The sequence below is a fragment of the Akebia trifoliata genome, chromosome 7, assembly GCF_017979445.1.
Source record: "Akebia trifoliata isolate Shusen 1 chromosome 7, ASM1797944v1, whole genome shotgun sequence".
Taxonomy (NCBI): Eukaryota; Viridiplantae; Streptophyta; class Magnoliopsida; order Ranunculales; family Lardizabalaceae; genus Akebia; species Akebia trifoliata.
In genome coordinates, this window is record NC_141381.1 from 27,467,984 (window position 1) to 27,483,674 (window position 15,691).

General features: G+C 35.7%; 1 protein-coding gene across 1 annotated transcript; it reads right to left on the reverse strand.

The window, feature by feature from the left end:
* Positions 1–3,279: 3,279 nt before the first annotated feature.
* On the reverse strand, positions 3,280–15,366 carry LOC147398713 (eukaryotic translation initiation factor 3 subunit A-like). Its single transcript, XM_086447969.1, has 14 exons — positions 15,212–15,366; positions 11,072–11,170; positions 10,139–10,620; positions 8,762–8,977; positions 8,294–8,662; positions 8,175–8,204; positions 7,738–7,965; positions 7,463–7,624; positions 5,804–6,025; positions 5,509–5,715; positions 5,195–5,401; positions 4,744–4,824; positions 4,110–4,311; positions 3,280–3,956 (listed from the first exon to the last, which is right to left on the reverse strand). Exons 2-14 carry the CDS (start codon positions 11,115–11,117, stop codon positions 3,535–3,537), a joined length of 2,874 nt encoding a protein of 957 aa, XP_086304095.1. The 5' UTR covers positions 11,118–11,170; positions 15,212–15,366; the 3' UTR covers positions 3,280–3,534.
* Between the last annotated feature and the right edge of the window lie 325 nt (positions 15,367–15,691).

The window sequence follows — 15,691 nt, forward strand, 5'->3', positions numbered from 1 at the left end:
CATTCATATTTGACTTGAATCTTGCTAGATTGTGTTTGAAGAAAAGAGAGAGCTTTTTTTTTTCTTCTTCTTTTGCTTAGAGGGCCACACACACCATCCCACCACGTCAAATGACAGCAAGTAAGTAAACACTTTTATGTGGAGGGGTATATAAAAATTTGAAGGTGTGACCAGGGGAGAAAATCCAATGCCCTTACCATCTCAGCTAATCCCTGATGGGTAAGAAAATATAGATCTTAAGGTTGAAGAAACGAGACATATCTTTAACAATAAATATCAATGGCATTTCTTGAAATGAGGGCATTTATGTTATTAAACATTTTTATTTGACTTTGTCAAGCCGACTCCCAAGGTTTTTTACTTGACTCGACTTGATGGGCATTCAAGTTGAATTGAGTTTTCGGGTTTAAAACTATGTTTTTAAGTGGTTTTGGGTTGTTAGAATTGAATGGGTTTACTATTAGCGAGTAATTTTTTCTGAACAATAGGATGTTGGCTAAATTTACTTTTATTTCAGTTTAAGAATTCTTGTTAGACTTAATTCACTAAGTTGGTGTGAGTTATTTTGTTTATTCCATCCGGATTAGTCCGGGTAAACATATTATTACATGATATTTGGACAATTAGGGATGTAAAATCAGGTTGTTAGTTTATAATTTTAATCTGGATTTGGCATCAACATTCACCAAGGAGGTAAGCAATTTTAGTTTATTAAATCCCATTTCATTTTTGTTTAGAAACCAAGTAAATTTCAAGTGTCTTGCACATCAAATATGTTGTTATTATTATTATAAGAATAGAATCAATATGGTGATGCTAGGCCCGATATGATATATTTTGCGCAATAAAAACATAGGTTATATATAAATATAATTATAATGATATTATTAAAAAAAATTCATTGCTATTCTAAATATTGAATTATAGTTTTTTAGTCATTTGGTAAATAATTAAGCTCTAAAATAGGTTCAAAAGTCATTATTTAATAAAAAAGTTATAACTACAATAATTAATTCTAACTTATATTATTTTCCTAAAAATCTTTCCATAACAGGGATTTTTAATATTGTGTTTTTTGTAACAATGCTGCAAGTTGCTTCTTTTCTTTTTGAAATGATCTTCAACTGGCATGAAATAATTTGTAGGAGCATCAACTCTTCCATTGAAATTTATAATGCACTCTTCTTCCCTCATATTTTACCTTTTATTTTTCTCTTTTGTAGGTGATTCTTTCCTTCGAGCAGCACAAGCTTCTTATGACTTAACTTGTCCTGTCTCCATCATAATATATGCAACTTACATGTCTACATTCAAATGAAAATATATTTCAATTAGCAAACTATTAGGCCGGAAATTTACAATCTAGAGTTGGAGTTCTTGACCAATTTAAACGCTCTTTCAAAGTGAGAATAGACGATTCCTACATTCCTTTGGGACTAAAAACAAATGATCCATCAGGTGATACTAGAAGGCAAACAGATTTTTGTTGTCTATGTGAACAATCACAGTAAATTCATTATTAATAGAAATAACCGATATAGTGAATGCTTCTGAAGTTTTTTTATTGGATATTTTCCTATGCTTCAAAACCAAGTTTCCTATTGGTTTTAGGTAGTTGTCTCTCCCATGAAAATTTTTATTGCTAAATATACAATCTGAAGGAAACTAAAATTAGTGATCGTATTGCATCATGCTGTTAAGGCCAAGCACCATGTGAAAATGTTTGATATTCAACGACTCAAAGCCATTGAATTCTGTACGATTCAATGGCCTTACATGTCGAATTTTCTTTTCGAAAATAAAGTTGACAGCTTTAAATCTGTTGAATTTAAAAATTCTATGGCTTCAGGAATTGTAAAAACTCGACGGCTTTGGACTGTCGAATCCATAAATTCAACGACTATTAATTGTAGAATCTGGGTCTAATGAGGAATTAAAAGTTTCTAGGAGATAGAATTTCTAGTGAGCAGAAATAAAATTATTTAATATCTATTTGTCAGGGCTATGCCCAAAATGGTCTTCGTCCTGCACCTCTCACATCCAAAACCCTATATCGGCTCAAATATAATCACATCCACACTAATTAGCATTCAATCCATATTATGAAAGAAGAATAAACAAACAACAATCTAATTCAATCCATACTATGAAAGAACAATAAAAAAAAAACAACAATCTTATGTGTTATATAAAGATTGTCTTCAACCTGCCACATCCACATCATCACATTGAAATTCCTACATCCATCCATATACACTCACATTTACAGTAATTAATATTCAATCCATACCATGAAAGAACAATATGACAGCAGAAAAAGAAAAAAAAAATGTAACGTGTTAAATAAAAGTTAACAAAACAAGAGTCTCTCAAAAGACAAGGCAATGACTCCTAGGCCATTTAATCACTACACCAACAAGAATATCACCTTTTAGAGACGATCTACAAAACATGGCAATCACCTTTGTAGAGATGGTCTACAAAACAATGAAAATATTAAGATAATAAGTAATTTATTCAAAAATAAGAATATCAAATTTGACTAAAAAAAGGACATCACTTAAAGGGAATTTGATCAGTTCAGGAGTCAGAGCACAACCATCACTTAGCAAATTATTAGCACGCAAATTTACAATCTGATTTGTAGGCCCCATGTCTAGAGTTGGAGTTCTTGACCAATCCAAAAGCTCTTTCAAAGTGAAAATAGATGATTCCTACATTCCTTTGGGACTAAAAACAGATAATCCATCAGGTGAGACTAGAAGGCAAACAGATTTTTGTAGTCTATGTGAACAACCACAAGTAAATTCATTCATTCATACTAGTAGAGGACTTTCATGGGTAGTGTTTCTTTCATGACACGCCACCTAGTAAGAATGAGAATAAAGGCCAATGCATTCAGTTCGACTTTGGATTGAAAGATATTTGGGAATTGAGACTTCACACCACAAAGAAAATAATGAATTAGGAACAAAACGGTTTTTAGCTTTTCATAATTAAAAACAATTTCGAACCATTTCACTGTTGAAAACCATGTCTGAACGGAACTTTTATATTAAGAATGTCGAGAGAAACTGTTCAGGTCCCACTTTCACTATTGAAAACCGTTCAAACCGGTTTGAACGAATAATTTATGTGAAGGAACGACTTCTTCCATTCTTGATTTTAAATTTGATTAATCTCTTCTATTGTGAAAATAAAATGCCGCAGCAAGCAAACTACTTTGACAGTTTGACTTGAAGAATATATCCCAGAACACATACCCAAAATAATCTGATGGACCTCTTAAAATTAAGAGTGTACTCTTTTAAGTTATTATGATTCAGGAAAGAATTCAGGCAATAAATCCCACAAAATTACTAGTTAACAAGAACTCGCCCAATCTGGAAGCTCAGAAAGAAACACCTCCAATTTCAACCAACCACAAAACACATTCAGGCCTCAATCCTACATATGGTAATCTGGTTTGCCTCCAGTGACTAGTAGTAGCTCGAGTAGGACATAATAATAATATATAAAATAAGTGTGTCAACGTCAACGTCTGAGTGACCAGGTGGATGCTCTTGAGCTCCCAGAAAATGATGGCCTTCGCTCATCACTGCGCCACTTGTCACCACGATCATCCTGTCTGCCCCATCGTTCAGGTTCAGGGGTTGGGGCCATTCCTCCAGGGCCCTCAGTCTTCTCACGCCGGAACTTCGGCACATATTTCCCAGAGGTAGGCGGAGCAGCACCTATAGGCTCTGCTGTTGGCCGAGCTGCAGCAGCAGCAGCAGCAGGAAGCTCAACAGCAGCAGCAGTAGGCCTTGGAAGTGGTTCAAAGGATCTTCCTAACTGAGCCTCCTTCTCCTTCCTCATCCTCTCTTCCACTTCCTTCTCCCTTTGCCTCTGTTTTTCAGCAATCTCATCCAACTTCGCTTTGCGCTCAGCCTCTTCCCTCCTTCGCCTTTCATCCTCTGCAAATCAAAACAAAGTGTATATTAAAACCAAACCATCATTTGTGGCAACCCAACAGAAAGTTTTCCTTTATGTAAAGTTAATTTTTTTTTTCCAATTTAACTTTGCAAGCGAAACTAAAATAAAGATTCAAAATCCCAAAAAATACATACCCTCACGCTTCCGAATTTTTTCTTCCTCTTCCAATTTCTTCTGCCTCTCCTCCTCTGTCCTCAGATAAAATAACATCTTCCTCTTAGCCTCCCTCTCTTGCGCCCGAACCCGGAGAAGCTGGCCAATCCTTTCCTCTCTCTCCGACTTCAATCTGCTGAATTCAGCTTCACGACGGCTTACAATTTTATTCTGGAATAATATCTGTCACAACAAAAAACATGATCACTCAAAGCAGCCAAAATAAAATTTATTTAAATTAGTTGATCACGTTCGCAGTCTATGGTTCAATCTACTTCCAAGTATTAAACATGGTCCTCCCCAGGTCAACACCAAAGACCATTTGAAGCGAGATAATCGATCATGTCATAATAACCAACAAGGTATTGGTGGAAAGAACAACTCGCAAAAGATGAGAACTGCTTCAGGCATGACAATGCCAGACTTCCCATACCCCTTTTGCGAATAAGACTAAAGACCTAATCTAAATATTGCTAAAACCAAGATTTTGCTCGTAGTTAAAAAACCCACTACAGTACCAAATATTTGACAGACCTTGACTTGAATTCAAACAGCACCAAAAACAATGGACTTAGCAATGATTTTCAACAGAATGCCATTGCAGGATCCACTAACCTTATTGTCCAACATCCGCACCAATCTATTTTTCTCCTGAAGGTCTCCGGCATGGCGCTGCCTGCTAAGCTCAACCTCTTGCTGCAGAATAGTTTGGAACATTCCAGTCAACATAATATATACATGTAGTAGCCAATATGACAAACAAATTAAGAAGAAAGTTCAAAGTAAGTGTTTTCAGGACATCATAGGTAAATATTATAGCAGTGAAAGATGGTACATGCGTAAAGATAGCATAACACATGAGAATAAATTCAGAACAAGAAAAGGAAAGGTGTCTAAGTTGATTAAGAATATAATGCAAGGGGGTGATTTTAACAAAACAAGAACACACGTAAAATTTCAACCAAGCAATGAAAATTTTATGGACAAAAAAATCATTCTTCTTCATTTATGAAGTGTATGGGGTAAATTAAGCAATGAGATCAATCGGAAAGGGCACAAAACACACCTGCTGTTCACGTTCATGAAGCACTTTTTCTTCAACCAGACGCTGCTGAAACACAGCCTCAATCAAAGGTGCCTCTTCTTCTCTTTTTGCTCTTTCCATATAATCCATTGTTTTAGCAAGTTTCTGCAATTTCTTCTCCATTTCTTGACGCTCTCTTAGTTGCTCACTCAAAGCCAACTCAATTAATGTCTGCTTGGTGACTTTATCCTGCAAAGACAATTTTCCAAAAATTATCAGAAAAAGCCAAAACAATTGCACCATTGAAGAAAAATACAATTTTCGAAACAAATGGATGACACTGAAATTATGCTTACTCCCTCTATGATGGGCTTCTTTCCTTTCTTTTTACTGCGTTTCTCGGCTTCCTGGAGCAAAGCTTGTGCTTCTTCAAGTTCCCTCTCCTCTATTTCTCTTCGTATCCTTTGTTCTTCCCTTCGTGAATACTCGTAGGCAAGTCTCTTCTGTTCTGCTTCCTCAGTTATTTTCTGCAGTTTTAGCCTCTTCGACTCTTCCTCAGATTCCTTCGGAAAGAACAAAAAATGGATAAACCATTTGCAAATCAGAGGAATCATCACTTTGTTCAGCAGATAGCAATTAGCACAGAATTACCATTTCCAACATTTGACGCTCTTGTTCTTCCTTGCGTTTTTCAATTATTGACTTCCGAGCAAGAAGCCTCTTGTGCTCCTTATCTACAATCTCTGCCAAACCAGGAAGAGTCTCACCGAGTTTTGATGTTCTCTTTACTGAAGGATAAATCAGGCCTCTTGCTCTATTCAAAGATTCAGCAAAAGAGGTTAGGTGATCCCGAAGCCTGTCAGATTCAAGATCCTGCAAAACAAAAACCCAAAAAATACCAACCACATAAGATGAAACTGAAGCAGTGATGGTCTTACTTGACTATGTCTGCATGCCCCTGGCATATAAAATCAAAGCACGGATATGGAAAACCTTAGCTGAATGCAGCTGAACTCAATGTAATCAAATGAAGGTTCAATATAGAAGGAATAAAAGACAACAAAAGTCCAAACACTCAATAGAAACACAATTCCTTCACACAACCAAAACATGTTTTGTACTTCAAAAAAGCAACGAAGGATGTTCCAAATAGAATTTAGCACCAGACCATAATGGCCAACACAGCCCAGTTGATCAAACTTGGGACTAGAAAAATCAGTGAATATACATAACATACAAAAAAGGTGAGATATGGTTCTTAAATACTCAAATGACACTAGAAATTGGAAAGGACCACACATCAAATGTGCCATATTGCACACTCCTTTGAGCCTACTGAGCACATTAATTCTGGCTCAACCTTTGGTATTCCCATATTTATTTTATAGCCATTAAGTTCTATTGTTTTTCATCATGGACTCGGAATCTCCTCATGGGCCAAGACGCCCTTAACAAAAATTGCTAGAATGGAACGACTAGAACCTACCAAATCGGGCTTACTTGGATTGTAGTCCCAAAAATGGGTGATACAAAAAAGTGTGGGGTCAATGGACCAGAAGAGTGCCAGGTGGCTTTTTCGGGGTAGGAGGTCATTGAATATTCAATGACCCCAGGGGTCATGACAGCATTGTCGTTCAGCTGGTATGCACATCAATGACATTCTCTCAACCCTACCCACCACCACCATCATCATCATTGAAGCCTCATTCCAATGATTTCGGGTTAGCAAAATGAATCCTGTTCCTCCATTCCATTTTGTCTAGAACCACCTACCCACGAAGTTTTCTTTCCAGATGCCAGGATTATAATTTACACATCAGCAGTTGAAAATCAGTAAAAGCACAGGCAAAGAACTCCTGAAGAAACTTACCATGACAACAGGTTAAAATCAACTGTTAAGTTAAAATCATTGGTGTCATTTATAGTTCAATCCAAATTTGTATCACTTGCAGCCCACCAAGGATTATTATAGATTTGGATTGACTAGCCATTCTCAAACCAAGCTAAGACACTTGTACTAGCAAAAAAAATCAATAAGAGTCTACACTGGCTTGCTCATCCTAGTCTTTCTTCACCAAAGTGGGTGACCTTTCACAGAGGCATCTCTAGCACAGATATGGAAAGCATATGTCTAGCCATGAGTATGTGTTATCAAGAAGTTAGACCAATCCAAAAACAAATATGCATATGTTTCTTTTTTCTGGGCCAAGCTGGGGGCATACCAACTAAAATGTCAGCAAATTTACAAATATAAGCAATTCTTGAATGCTTCTAAGCAAATATGTGCATGACGATACGCTTTCAACTTACCAAACTACCAAAGAGAATGGCACCCTTCTGATGGTCAACTTTCATGGCAATGAAATTAGATTTAACAGCATCAACCGAAATCTTTTCAATGACCGAAAAGTTAAAAAATGGGATCATCCTTGATAGCACCTCAATCTTCAGTGTCTGATACACCTGTGAAACCTGGTAAAACAGAAAACAGCTCAACAAAAAACCCATGAAGAGTGTACCAACAACTTAAGCTAAAAAGAGAAAAAATACACCAGAAATATGAAGAGGAACATAATCAAGCAGACCTGCTGTAGCAATCTCAAGGTAGCAAGCTTTTCCAGGGCAGGAACATACTGTGATAGATGTACTTCTGGGACCGAAGAAGCAGAAGAGAGCTTTCCCCCAAGTTTGGAAATCTTGGTTAACAAAGGCCGGGCTTTTGAAGCAAGATCCAAAGGAAGAAACTCATTTTCTAAAAGATAGAAAAGATCTTTTACTTCCTGAGATACACATGTCATTACACCCTTGGAGACCTGTAGATAGTACCTAGATTATCAAATGTTTAGAAGGATAATGAAAACTACTCAATACAAATTGTACCAAAATAACTTGATCTGTTAATTCAATCTTTTAGTTCTCGTTGTGTAATTCAAGTTAATGCATTGAAACAAGGAAAGTCCAAGTTAAGTAAAGGCAATCCCAATAAAGAGAATGTAAATAGAGATGAATATTTGAATCTTACCAGTTCTGAGAGAAGTGATGACCGCGAAAGCTGGAAAATAAACTATTTGTTAGAATGAATAAATTGAACTACTTAGAAAGTATCATGAAAAACAAACTAATGGAAACGAATCACATTACCCCATCCCTACTATCACGTTTAGGGTCAATACCGAACCCAATAAGGCTAGCCATTCTCAAATTGCGCTCTTTCTCATTTTCATGCTCCAAATGAGATGCACCATGCATGTGATCATAGGGAGTCACTGAAAGAGCAGCTAACATAACAGATGAAGCGATCAATTGCAAATCCTTTTGGGTTAAGTTCTTATTGTAACTTTTTTGAAGTGCAAAAAGTTTGAACCATGCGTAGGCATGATACAGATGACTGTCCGAAACCCAGAATATCTCTGTTAGCTTAGCATAATAAATGACCATAAGGGATGCCTTGGGGGTCTTTTTAACCATGCACATCAAACCGTGGACATCTTCCACAGAACGGAAAGCTTCCTGTGTAACAAAAGAAAAAGCAATAATGAAGTCAGAAGTAGTTCGTAGAACTCAAATAGATTTATGAGAGAGAGCTCTACTCAAAACTCATAAACAAACCTGCCATAGTTCTAGATCAGTTGCAATTTTAAGCTGCTCAAATCTCGTGTCAAGATACAGCTGCAAGCTTTCAGGAGATGACAGGTCAGGCCTGTCCCTCTGGTCCCTATATTTGTTAAGATTGGCTAGATGATTTCTGATTATTTCACATAGCCTGCGAAACTCAGTCGTTCGTTTGTATTGCTTACAGAACTGGAAGGCCCGGTGTGCTGTCATCTACACATTATAAGAAAGTAGAGTTAAATCCAATCCTTCTGTTATATAAGGAATACCTATGACATCAACATTATTATTCACTCTAGCAGAGTAGAAATTTTCACATTGAGCATCACCAGGCCATGTTAACATGATATCCCAGACATATCTTTCATTTCTGAAAACTAAAATGAATTGATTTTTTAATCTTATTAGATTTTTAACTTATACATATAAACGAACTGTAAAGTTTGCTGAATAGGAATCTGCCTTTAGGATGATAGGGTGTTAAACCATAGTTTCATCTAGTAAGGTGAAAATTGATTTGACTCTCACAAAGAAGAATGGAGGTTTAGGAATCAGGGGGGTTTAGAAAGATGAACCCGACAATACGAAGGAAATTGCTCTGGAAGTTTGGGCTAGATTGGACTAGTTTGGTGGCAGATTGGAGAGGTGGAATCCTCCTATATTTTTAGGGTAGCAAAAGGTATTGCCAATGTTTCACCCAAATTCTATACGAAGATTGCGTTAACATTGGCAACAGGAGTAGGGTAATATTTTGGGAGGATTGGAAATGGAACCAGAACAGAGATTTTAATGATTCAAAATAACCTTGTCTTCACAATTTTTTTTATTTTTTGTTATAAAATTGTATTGATGTGAGGACAAGCGGTACTCAGAAAAGAACTTGCATACTGAGGTTTTCATGATTTAAAATGGGAGTGAAGGGCTTTAAGAGAGATTTTAATGATTGGGAGGGCCAAGATTTAGACAACCACATTAATCTAATTTCTTAAATTCCTATTATGGCATCGGAGAAGGACTGAAGGGAATGGATATGCAACGAGAAGAAGTCTTTCACAGTTAAATCCTTTTTTTAAGCTTAGTACTTGTAGCATCTTGGGAATTTTCGACTGTCTCAGTTTGGTGTCTGAAGGTTTTGTCCGAGATAGCCTTATTTGTTTGGATAGAATTCTAACCTTTGATGGTTGATCATCTTTCAACTCATTACTCCTTTGTAAGGGATATTTGGTCTCACTTCCTTGGCTTCAAACACATTAGATTTTTTCCAAGTCGACTATGGCATTTTTCCAAGACTTTTTTGTATAAAGATAAAATCATGTAGTTTGAACAACTTTTGTTGTATGTTAAGAGATCTAGAAGGAAATGAACATCACTTACCGCATAAAGTGCTTCTAATTTAGAGTTGTTACGTAGAATTTCAAGCACTGTTCTATAGGTCTCCCAAAGAAATTTGAACCACGGTGTTACAAGCTCACGATCAGATCTATCTTTTCCCTTCTCTCCACTGACATAACTTAGCATTAAGTCTTCTGGTCTTTTATCCGCTTCCAAATCATCAACATCCAGAGCATCCTCTAAGGCCTGCGCCTGACTTCGAGCTTGCTCAGCTTTTTCAGTGGAAAGGTGCAAAAAGTGTTTGATCACCTCCTCCAATGAACTTATGTTCACTTGCTGGCATACGATGCGGTATTGAATTAGACCATCCTTGGCAAATCTACCCCTCCGCATGTCCACACAAAGCTCCACATACTTCATCATTATCCGTTCAAGAGTCTTCTGCCAAGCCCGATACCTCTTTGAGGTGATCAAATCATGAAGTGCTTGCAAGGCTGCTTGCTTCTGTCCAACATTAATCAACTCTGCATTCATATTTTTCAAATGAATATGAGTAATAGTTCCAGATGAACTAACAAGGATGTACTTCATGCAATTAAATTTATTGATCAGTGGAACTAGATAATTCAGAGGACTAGATGTAATCTTAATACATTTAAGAAGACAAAAAAAAATTATATTTTCTTCAATTCCTCTACGTACACAAAGAGACCAAAAGAACTTCTCATATTAAAGATTAAAAAAAAAACTTAAAAAGGAAGATAACAGGTAATTTCAAATTAAAGTAGGCATTCTATCTCAAACTAGCTCAACGTTTTACTGTTGAGACCAAAAAATTCAAAAATGAGAAGAAAAAAATTAAAAATTGAAAGAAAAGTAAATCCCTTTATCGTAAACTCACTGTTCCAAGCATACCTGGGCTATAAATAAAGATTAAAATTTGAGATAAGGAAAGGAATCAATGAAATCACTAACCTTCAGCACGCTTCAATGCGTTCTCTGGTTTTGCGAAAGTCGCCATGATTATCAATTAGCTCTTTTGCCTACTCGAGACCCAGTAGGCAAAACAAAGAACTGATCCATCAAACAAAAAAAAAAAATTATGATCATTCTAATCCAACAAGGCCAATGATTACATTAAATGATTAATTTAATGGGTTTCAGTCCAAAAGACATAATTGAAAACAAAGTAAATCAGCATATCTATATATGTATGTAAATCAGTAATACTGAAGAAATTTCAAATTGGAAAGGGTATAGCTTATATTTACTTTTACAAATGAGGGTGATCTGTAGAGAACCAGCAGACCTCAGCATATTTTGAACAATTTCAGTTGTTACTAAGTTCAAATTTGGTGGTTATCATGAGTAATTTAGATCGATTAATTCCAGCTTTAGACAAACAATAAGAAGTGAAGAAAAAAATGAAATTTGCAAAGAACAAAGGTTTGATTTACTCGAACCCACAATATTTCTGCAAGTAGATCAGTAGAAAGAAGGGCTATTGAAAGTATTACAAATAAATTACATAATCAAATAAAACTAGATCAAGGAATAGAGGAATGGGGAGGAGATTAATCAAAACCAAAAAATTACTCGTATGTCAAAAGTCCTAAAAATTCTATGAAATAAAAACCCTAGCCGACGTCCTTCAATCAAAAACAGAAAATTAAAAAATTAAAAACTTGATTGAAATAAAAGATTACCAACTAAATCACGCAGAAGCACGCACGATTCTGGTCTTATTATCAGATCCACACACACATATAGAGAGATAAATAGATAGAGAAACGACACACCTTTGAAACTCCTAGAGACGGAAAGCAAGGGGTTTTCAAGTACAGCGGCGTTGGAGAGAGTGGTGAAGATCAGTAATAATAATAGAATAAATGAAACAGACCCGCTCTTTGCCCTAGGGTTTGTTTGCCTCAGGAAACTCTATACTGGGCTATAAGCTAATGTGCTTTAATTGAAAGCCCAATACATATACGAGAGAATTAGGCTAGCCTAGAGTCGCTAAATTTGGTAAGATTTTTTTTTTGAAATCTTACTAATAAGAGTTGTTAGGCCTACATGGATTTGCATCCCCGCCACAACTTTCTATAATCTAGATTTGAGGATGTAGATGGATTTTTAGAAAATTTTAAAAAGAAATAAACATAAAAATACACCATAATGGCTAGTCATTTTGGATATTTAACAAGCATGCACTCCAATCATAATATCTAAAATGATTATTCATAAATATTTTAATATTTTCTATTCAACCCAAAATGAAGATGGAGATGAAGATGGATGGTACATTGGAGAATGGATGTCAATGGGTACCCGTTTACCCAAAATCGAAATCGAAAATATTGGTTTCAGTTTCCTTTTTATTGGAACCAATTAGAGCCGGGTCTAATATGGAACTGAACCAATAAGAACATGAACCATTAGGTTCTATCTGATGGGTATCCATGGGTACTTGGAATCGATTAATTTTGTCATTTATTTTTACATTATACATAATTTAAGATTTTCTATATTTTAAAATTAACACATTTTATACAAAGATCTTAAAATTTTCATGTATACTAAACATTGGAGCTTGAAAAAAAAAAATATTAAATCATATATATGGAAGAAATTTTAAATTGAAAAGGGTATAGATTAAATTTACTTTTACAAATGAGGGTGATCTGTAGAGAACCAGCAAACCTCAGCATAGTTTGAACAATTCCAGGTGTTACTAAGTTCAAATTTGGTGGTTATTATTAAGGGTGCACATGGTTCTGATTGGTTCGGATTTTAACAAAATTGGAACGAAACCAAACATGATCGGTTCTACAAACTTGGAACCAATCCAATCCAATTCAATTACCCTATAGAACCGAACCAGTCCAATCCGATCTTGGTTCGGATTGGTTCTCATACTTATTATTATTAAATTTTTTATTATTTTATAAGTATAATATATTTCAAAGAGAAAAAGCAAAATACAAGGAGGCCGAGAAAGTCTCACAAAAAACAACAAAGAAGAAGAGCAAACAACATCAATGGTTACATAAAGAGTTTCATCTAAAAACAAAATCATCAAACGAAATCCCCGCAAACTCTATATTTTGTTTGGACCATAGGTATAATAAGCCTAAGATCTCCAAAAAACCTGCATAAGAGCTTCTAATCTTGCCATTGAACACCCTATTATTTCTCTCATTCCCAATTCCCCAAGCAATAGCCCAAGGTAGCATAGCCCACAGGTAACGTTTTCTGGTGTGAAAGACATTACTGGTCCACTCTTCCAACAACGAGAAAAACTTACGAGGAAAGACCCAAGTCATACAGAATAAACCAAGAAAACTTAACCAGATATTATAGGAGAAAAGGCAATGAAATAAAATGTGACCAATAGATTCCCCTTCCATCAAGCAAAGGGGACAGCAATTGCAAGTAATCCAAGCCCGAGCAATCAGATTATCCTCGTAAGAATCCTTCCAAGTGAAGCCAACCAGACTAAGAAAAAGATTTTAGAGGGCACTGACCTGAACCAAATGATGGAAGCCGAGATGGCTCACTTAACAATAAGAGTGAGCCACTTATGGAAGGATCTAACAGAGAATCTCAAATCCTTAGCTCTATTTCATTCCCACCTATCCTGTTCACTTTTGTTGAGATGAAATGTATGCAGAAGATCGAGGAAAAATGTAACCTCAGTTAACTCCCAATTATTAAAATTTCTCCTGAACCCCAAATCTCAAGTAGGACCGAACTCGTTACAAATCAAACACTGTTGGATTGAGCGATTCTTTTTAATAGAACAGACGTATAAAGACGTAAATTGATACGCCAGAGACGATGATCCGCACCAACAATCTTCCCAAAATCTGATTCTATCCCCCACACTCACTTTGAATCTAATCCCTTGCTCGAAATCCTTGCTAACTTTCAGAATCCTTTTCTAAAGACTACACCCATACGAGGTTTTAGACTCGCCGCTGTACCAACCTAGATTCCTCTCCCCATATTTAGCCATAATAAACTTCCTCCACAAACTACCCCTCTCCTCACCATACCTCCAAAGTCATTTTTCTAGAAGCGCTCTATTGACTAATCTAAGACCCCTTATGCCTAGTCCTCTGTTTTTTCTTGGGTATGCAAATCACCTGTCATCTAACCAAATGATACTTCTTCCTACCGCTCTTGTCATTATACAAAAAATTCCTCATAAGCCTTTCCAATCTAATTTCAACGGATCTCGAAAGTGTGAAAAGAGAGAGAAAGGAGACTGGAATACTCGTTAAGGTACTTTTCAATCCCTTATTATTATTTTCAATAATAATAAAAATCATGAAAAAATAATGAACCAATCCAATAGTAATAAAAATCATAAAAAAACCATGAACCAATCCAAAAGACTTATTATTTTTAACACATTAAAAATAAAAATCATTTCAATCAACCCAGAAAGCAAATCTTCAATTTCAAACATGGGTTTAATTTTCTGCCAACAAATTTCAACAAAAGATCAGTTTTTTTTTTTTTATTTACAATGATGACCACTATATCACATGGGCACTTCTGCAAATAGAATCAAAACTTTATTTTCGATCAACAGTCTGAAAAATACAGAGAAATAATTAAATAAGTTCAAGTTATCAGTTAGAGAGAGAGCATACTTTAACAGTTCTGTTTGGAGACAAAATAGCGAGGAAATAAGGAAGTGATGAGAGATTTCAGTTTTCGTCTTCCCATGGTGGCAAACTCAGTTGTGTTTTATTACAACAACAACAACAAAAAAAGTGGTAAATTTCTCCGTGGAAATTTGATAATCTAGTGAGTAATTTTGATTTTACTAAATTTTTAGAGCACCGTTGTGTGCAGACCGATCTTACAAATCTGCTTTTTTTTTCCAGCCCAAGAATCGAATTGAATGGAGGAACATGATTTGTTCATCCAACCCAAGTATTTGGATCAAGCTTCGAGGATACCCTATCAATGTAATGGAAATCAAACAATCTTTTAATGCTTAGAATTCTTGTTGTGCCTAAGAGATTTATCGAAGCTTTTGAAACAGAGGATTCATGGAAAACTCTGTTGCAGCGTTAAGAGAGAGACAGAGAGAGAGAGAGTTACCTCTTCGTTTTCCGATGAGGTGGCGAAGTGGCGAGGCGAGGTGAGTGAGGGAGACGAATGAGAAACGGCGTCTAGGTTTTTTGTTTTCACTTCGTTCTTCTGACAGGAAGAAGAAGAGAGAAATAAAACGAAAATTATATTTTTCAATAATTAAATATATATATATATATATATATATACATATATAATTGGTTCGGTTTTCGGGTTGGTTCAATCCGAACCAATCCAATCCAAAAGCTTCGGATTGGTTTAGATGTCCGATTTATCCGATCCAATGTGCACCCTAGTTATTATGAGTAGTTTCGATCGATTAATTCCAGCTTTAGAAAAACAATACGAAGTGAAGAAAAAAAATGAAATTTGCAAAGAACAAAGGTTTGATCTACTCGAACCCACAATATTTTTGCAAGTAGATCAGTAAAACGAAGGGCTATTGAAAGTATTACAAATAAATTACGTGATCAATCAAAACTAGATCAA

Bases quoted from the DNA above. Each gene is read 5' to 3' on its own strand.
- LOC147398713 (XM_086447969.1), bottom strand. From the start codon at position 11,117: ATGGCGACTTTCGCAAAACCAGAGAACGCATTGAAGCGTGCTGAAG. The intron at 8,663-8,761 runs GTTTGTTTATGA...TTTGTTACACAG, and splicing joins CTGATCTAGAACTATGGCAG to GAAGCTTTCCGTTCTGTGGA. The intron at 3,957-4,109 runs GTATGTATTTTT...TTTGATTTGCAG, and splicing joins AAAAATTCGGAAGCGTGAGG to AGGATGAAAGGCGAAGGAGG.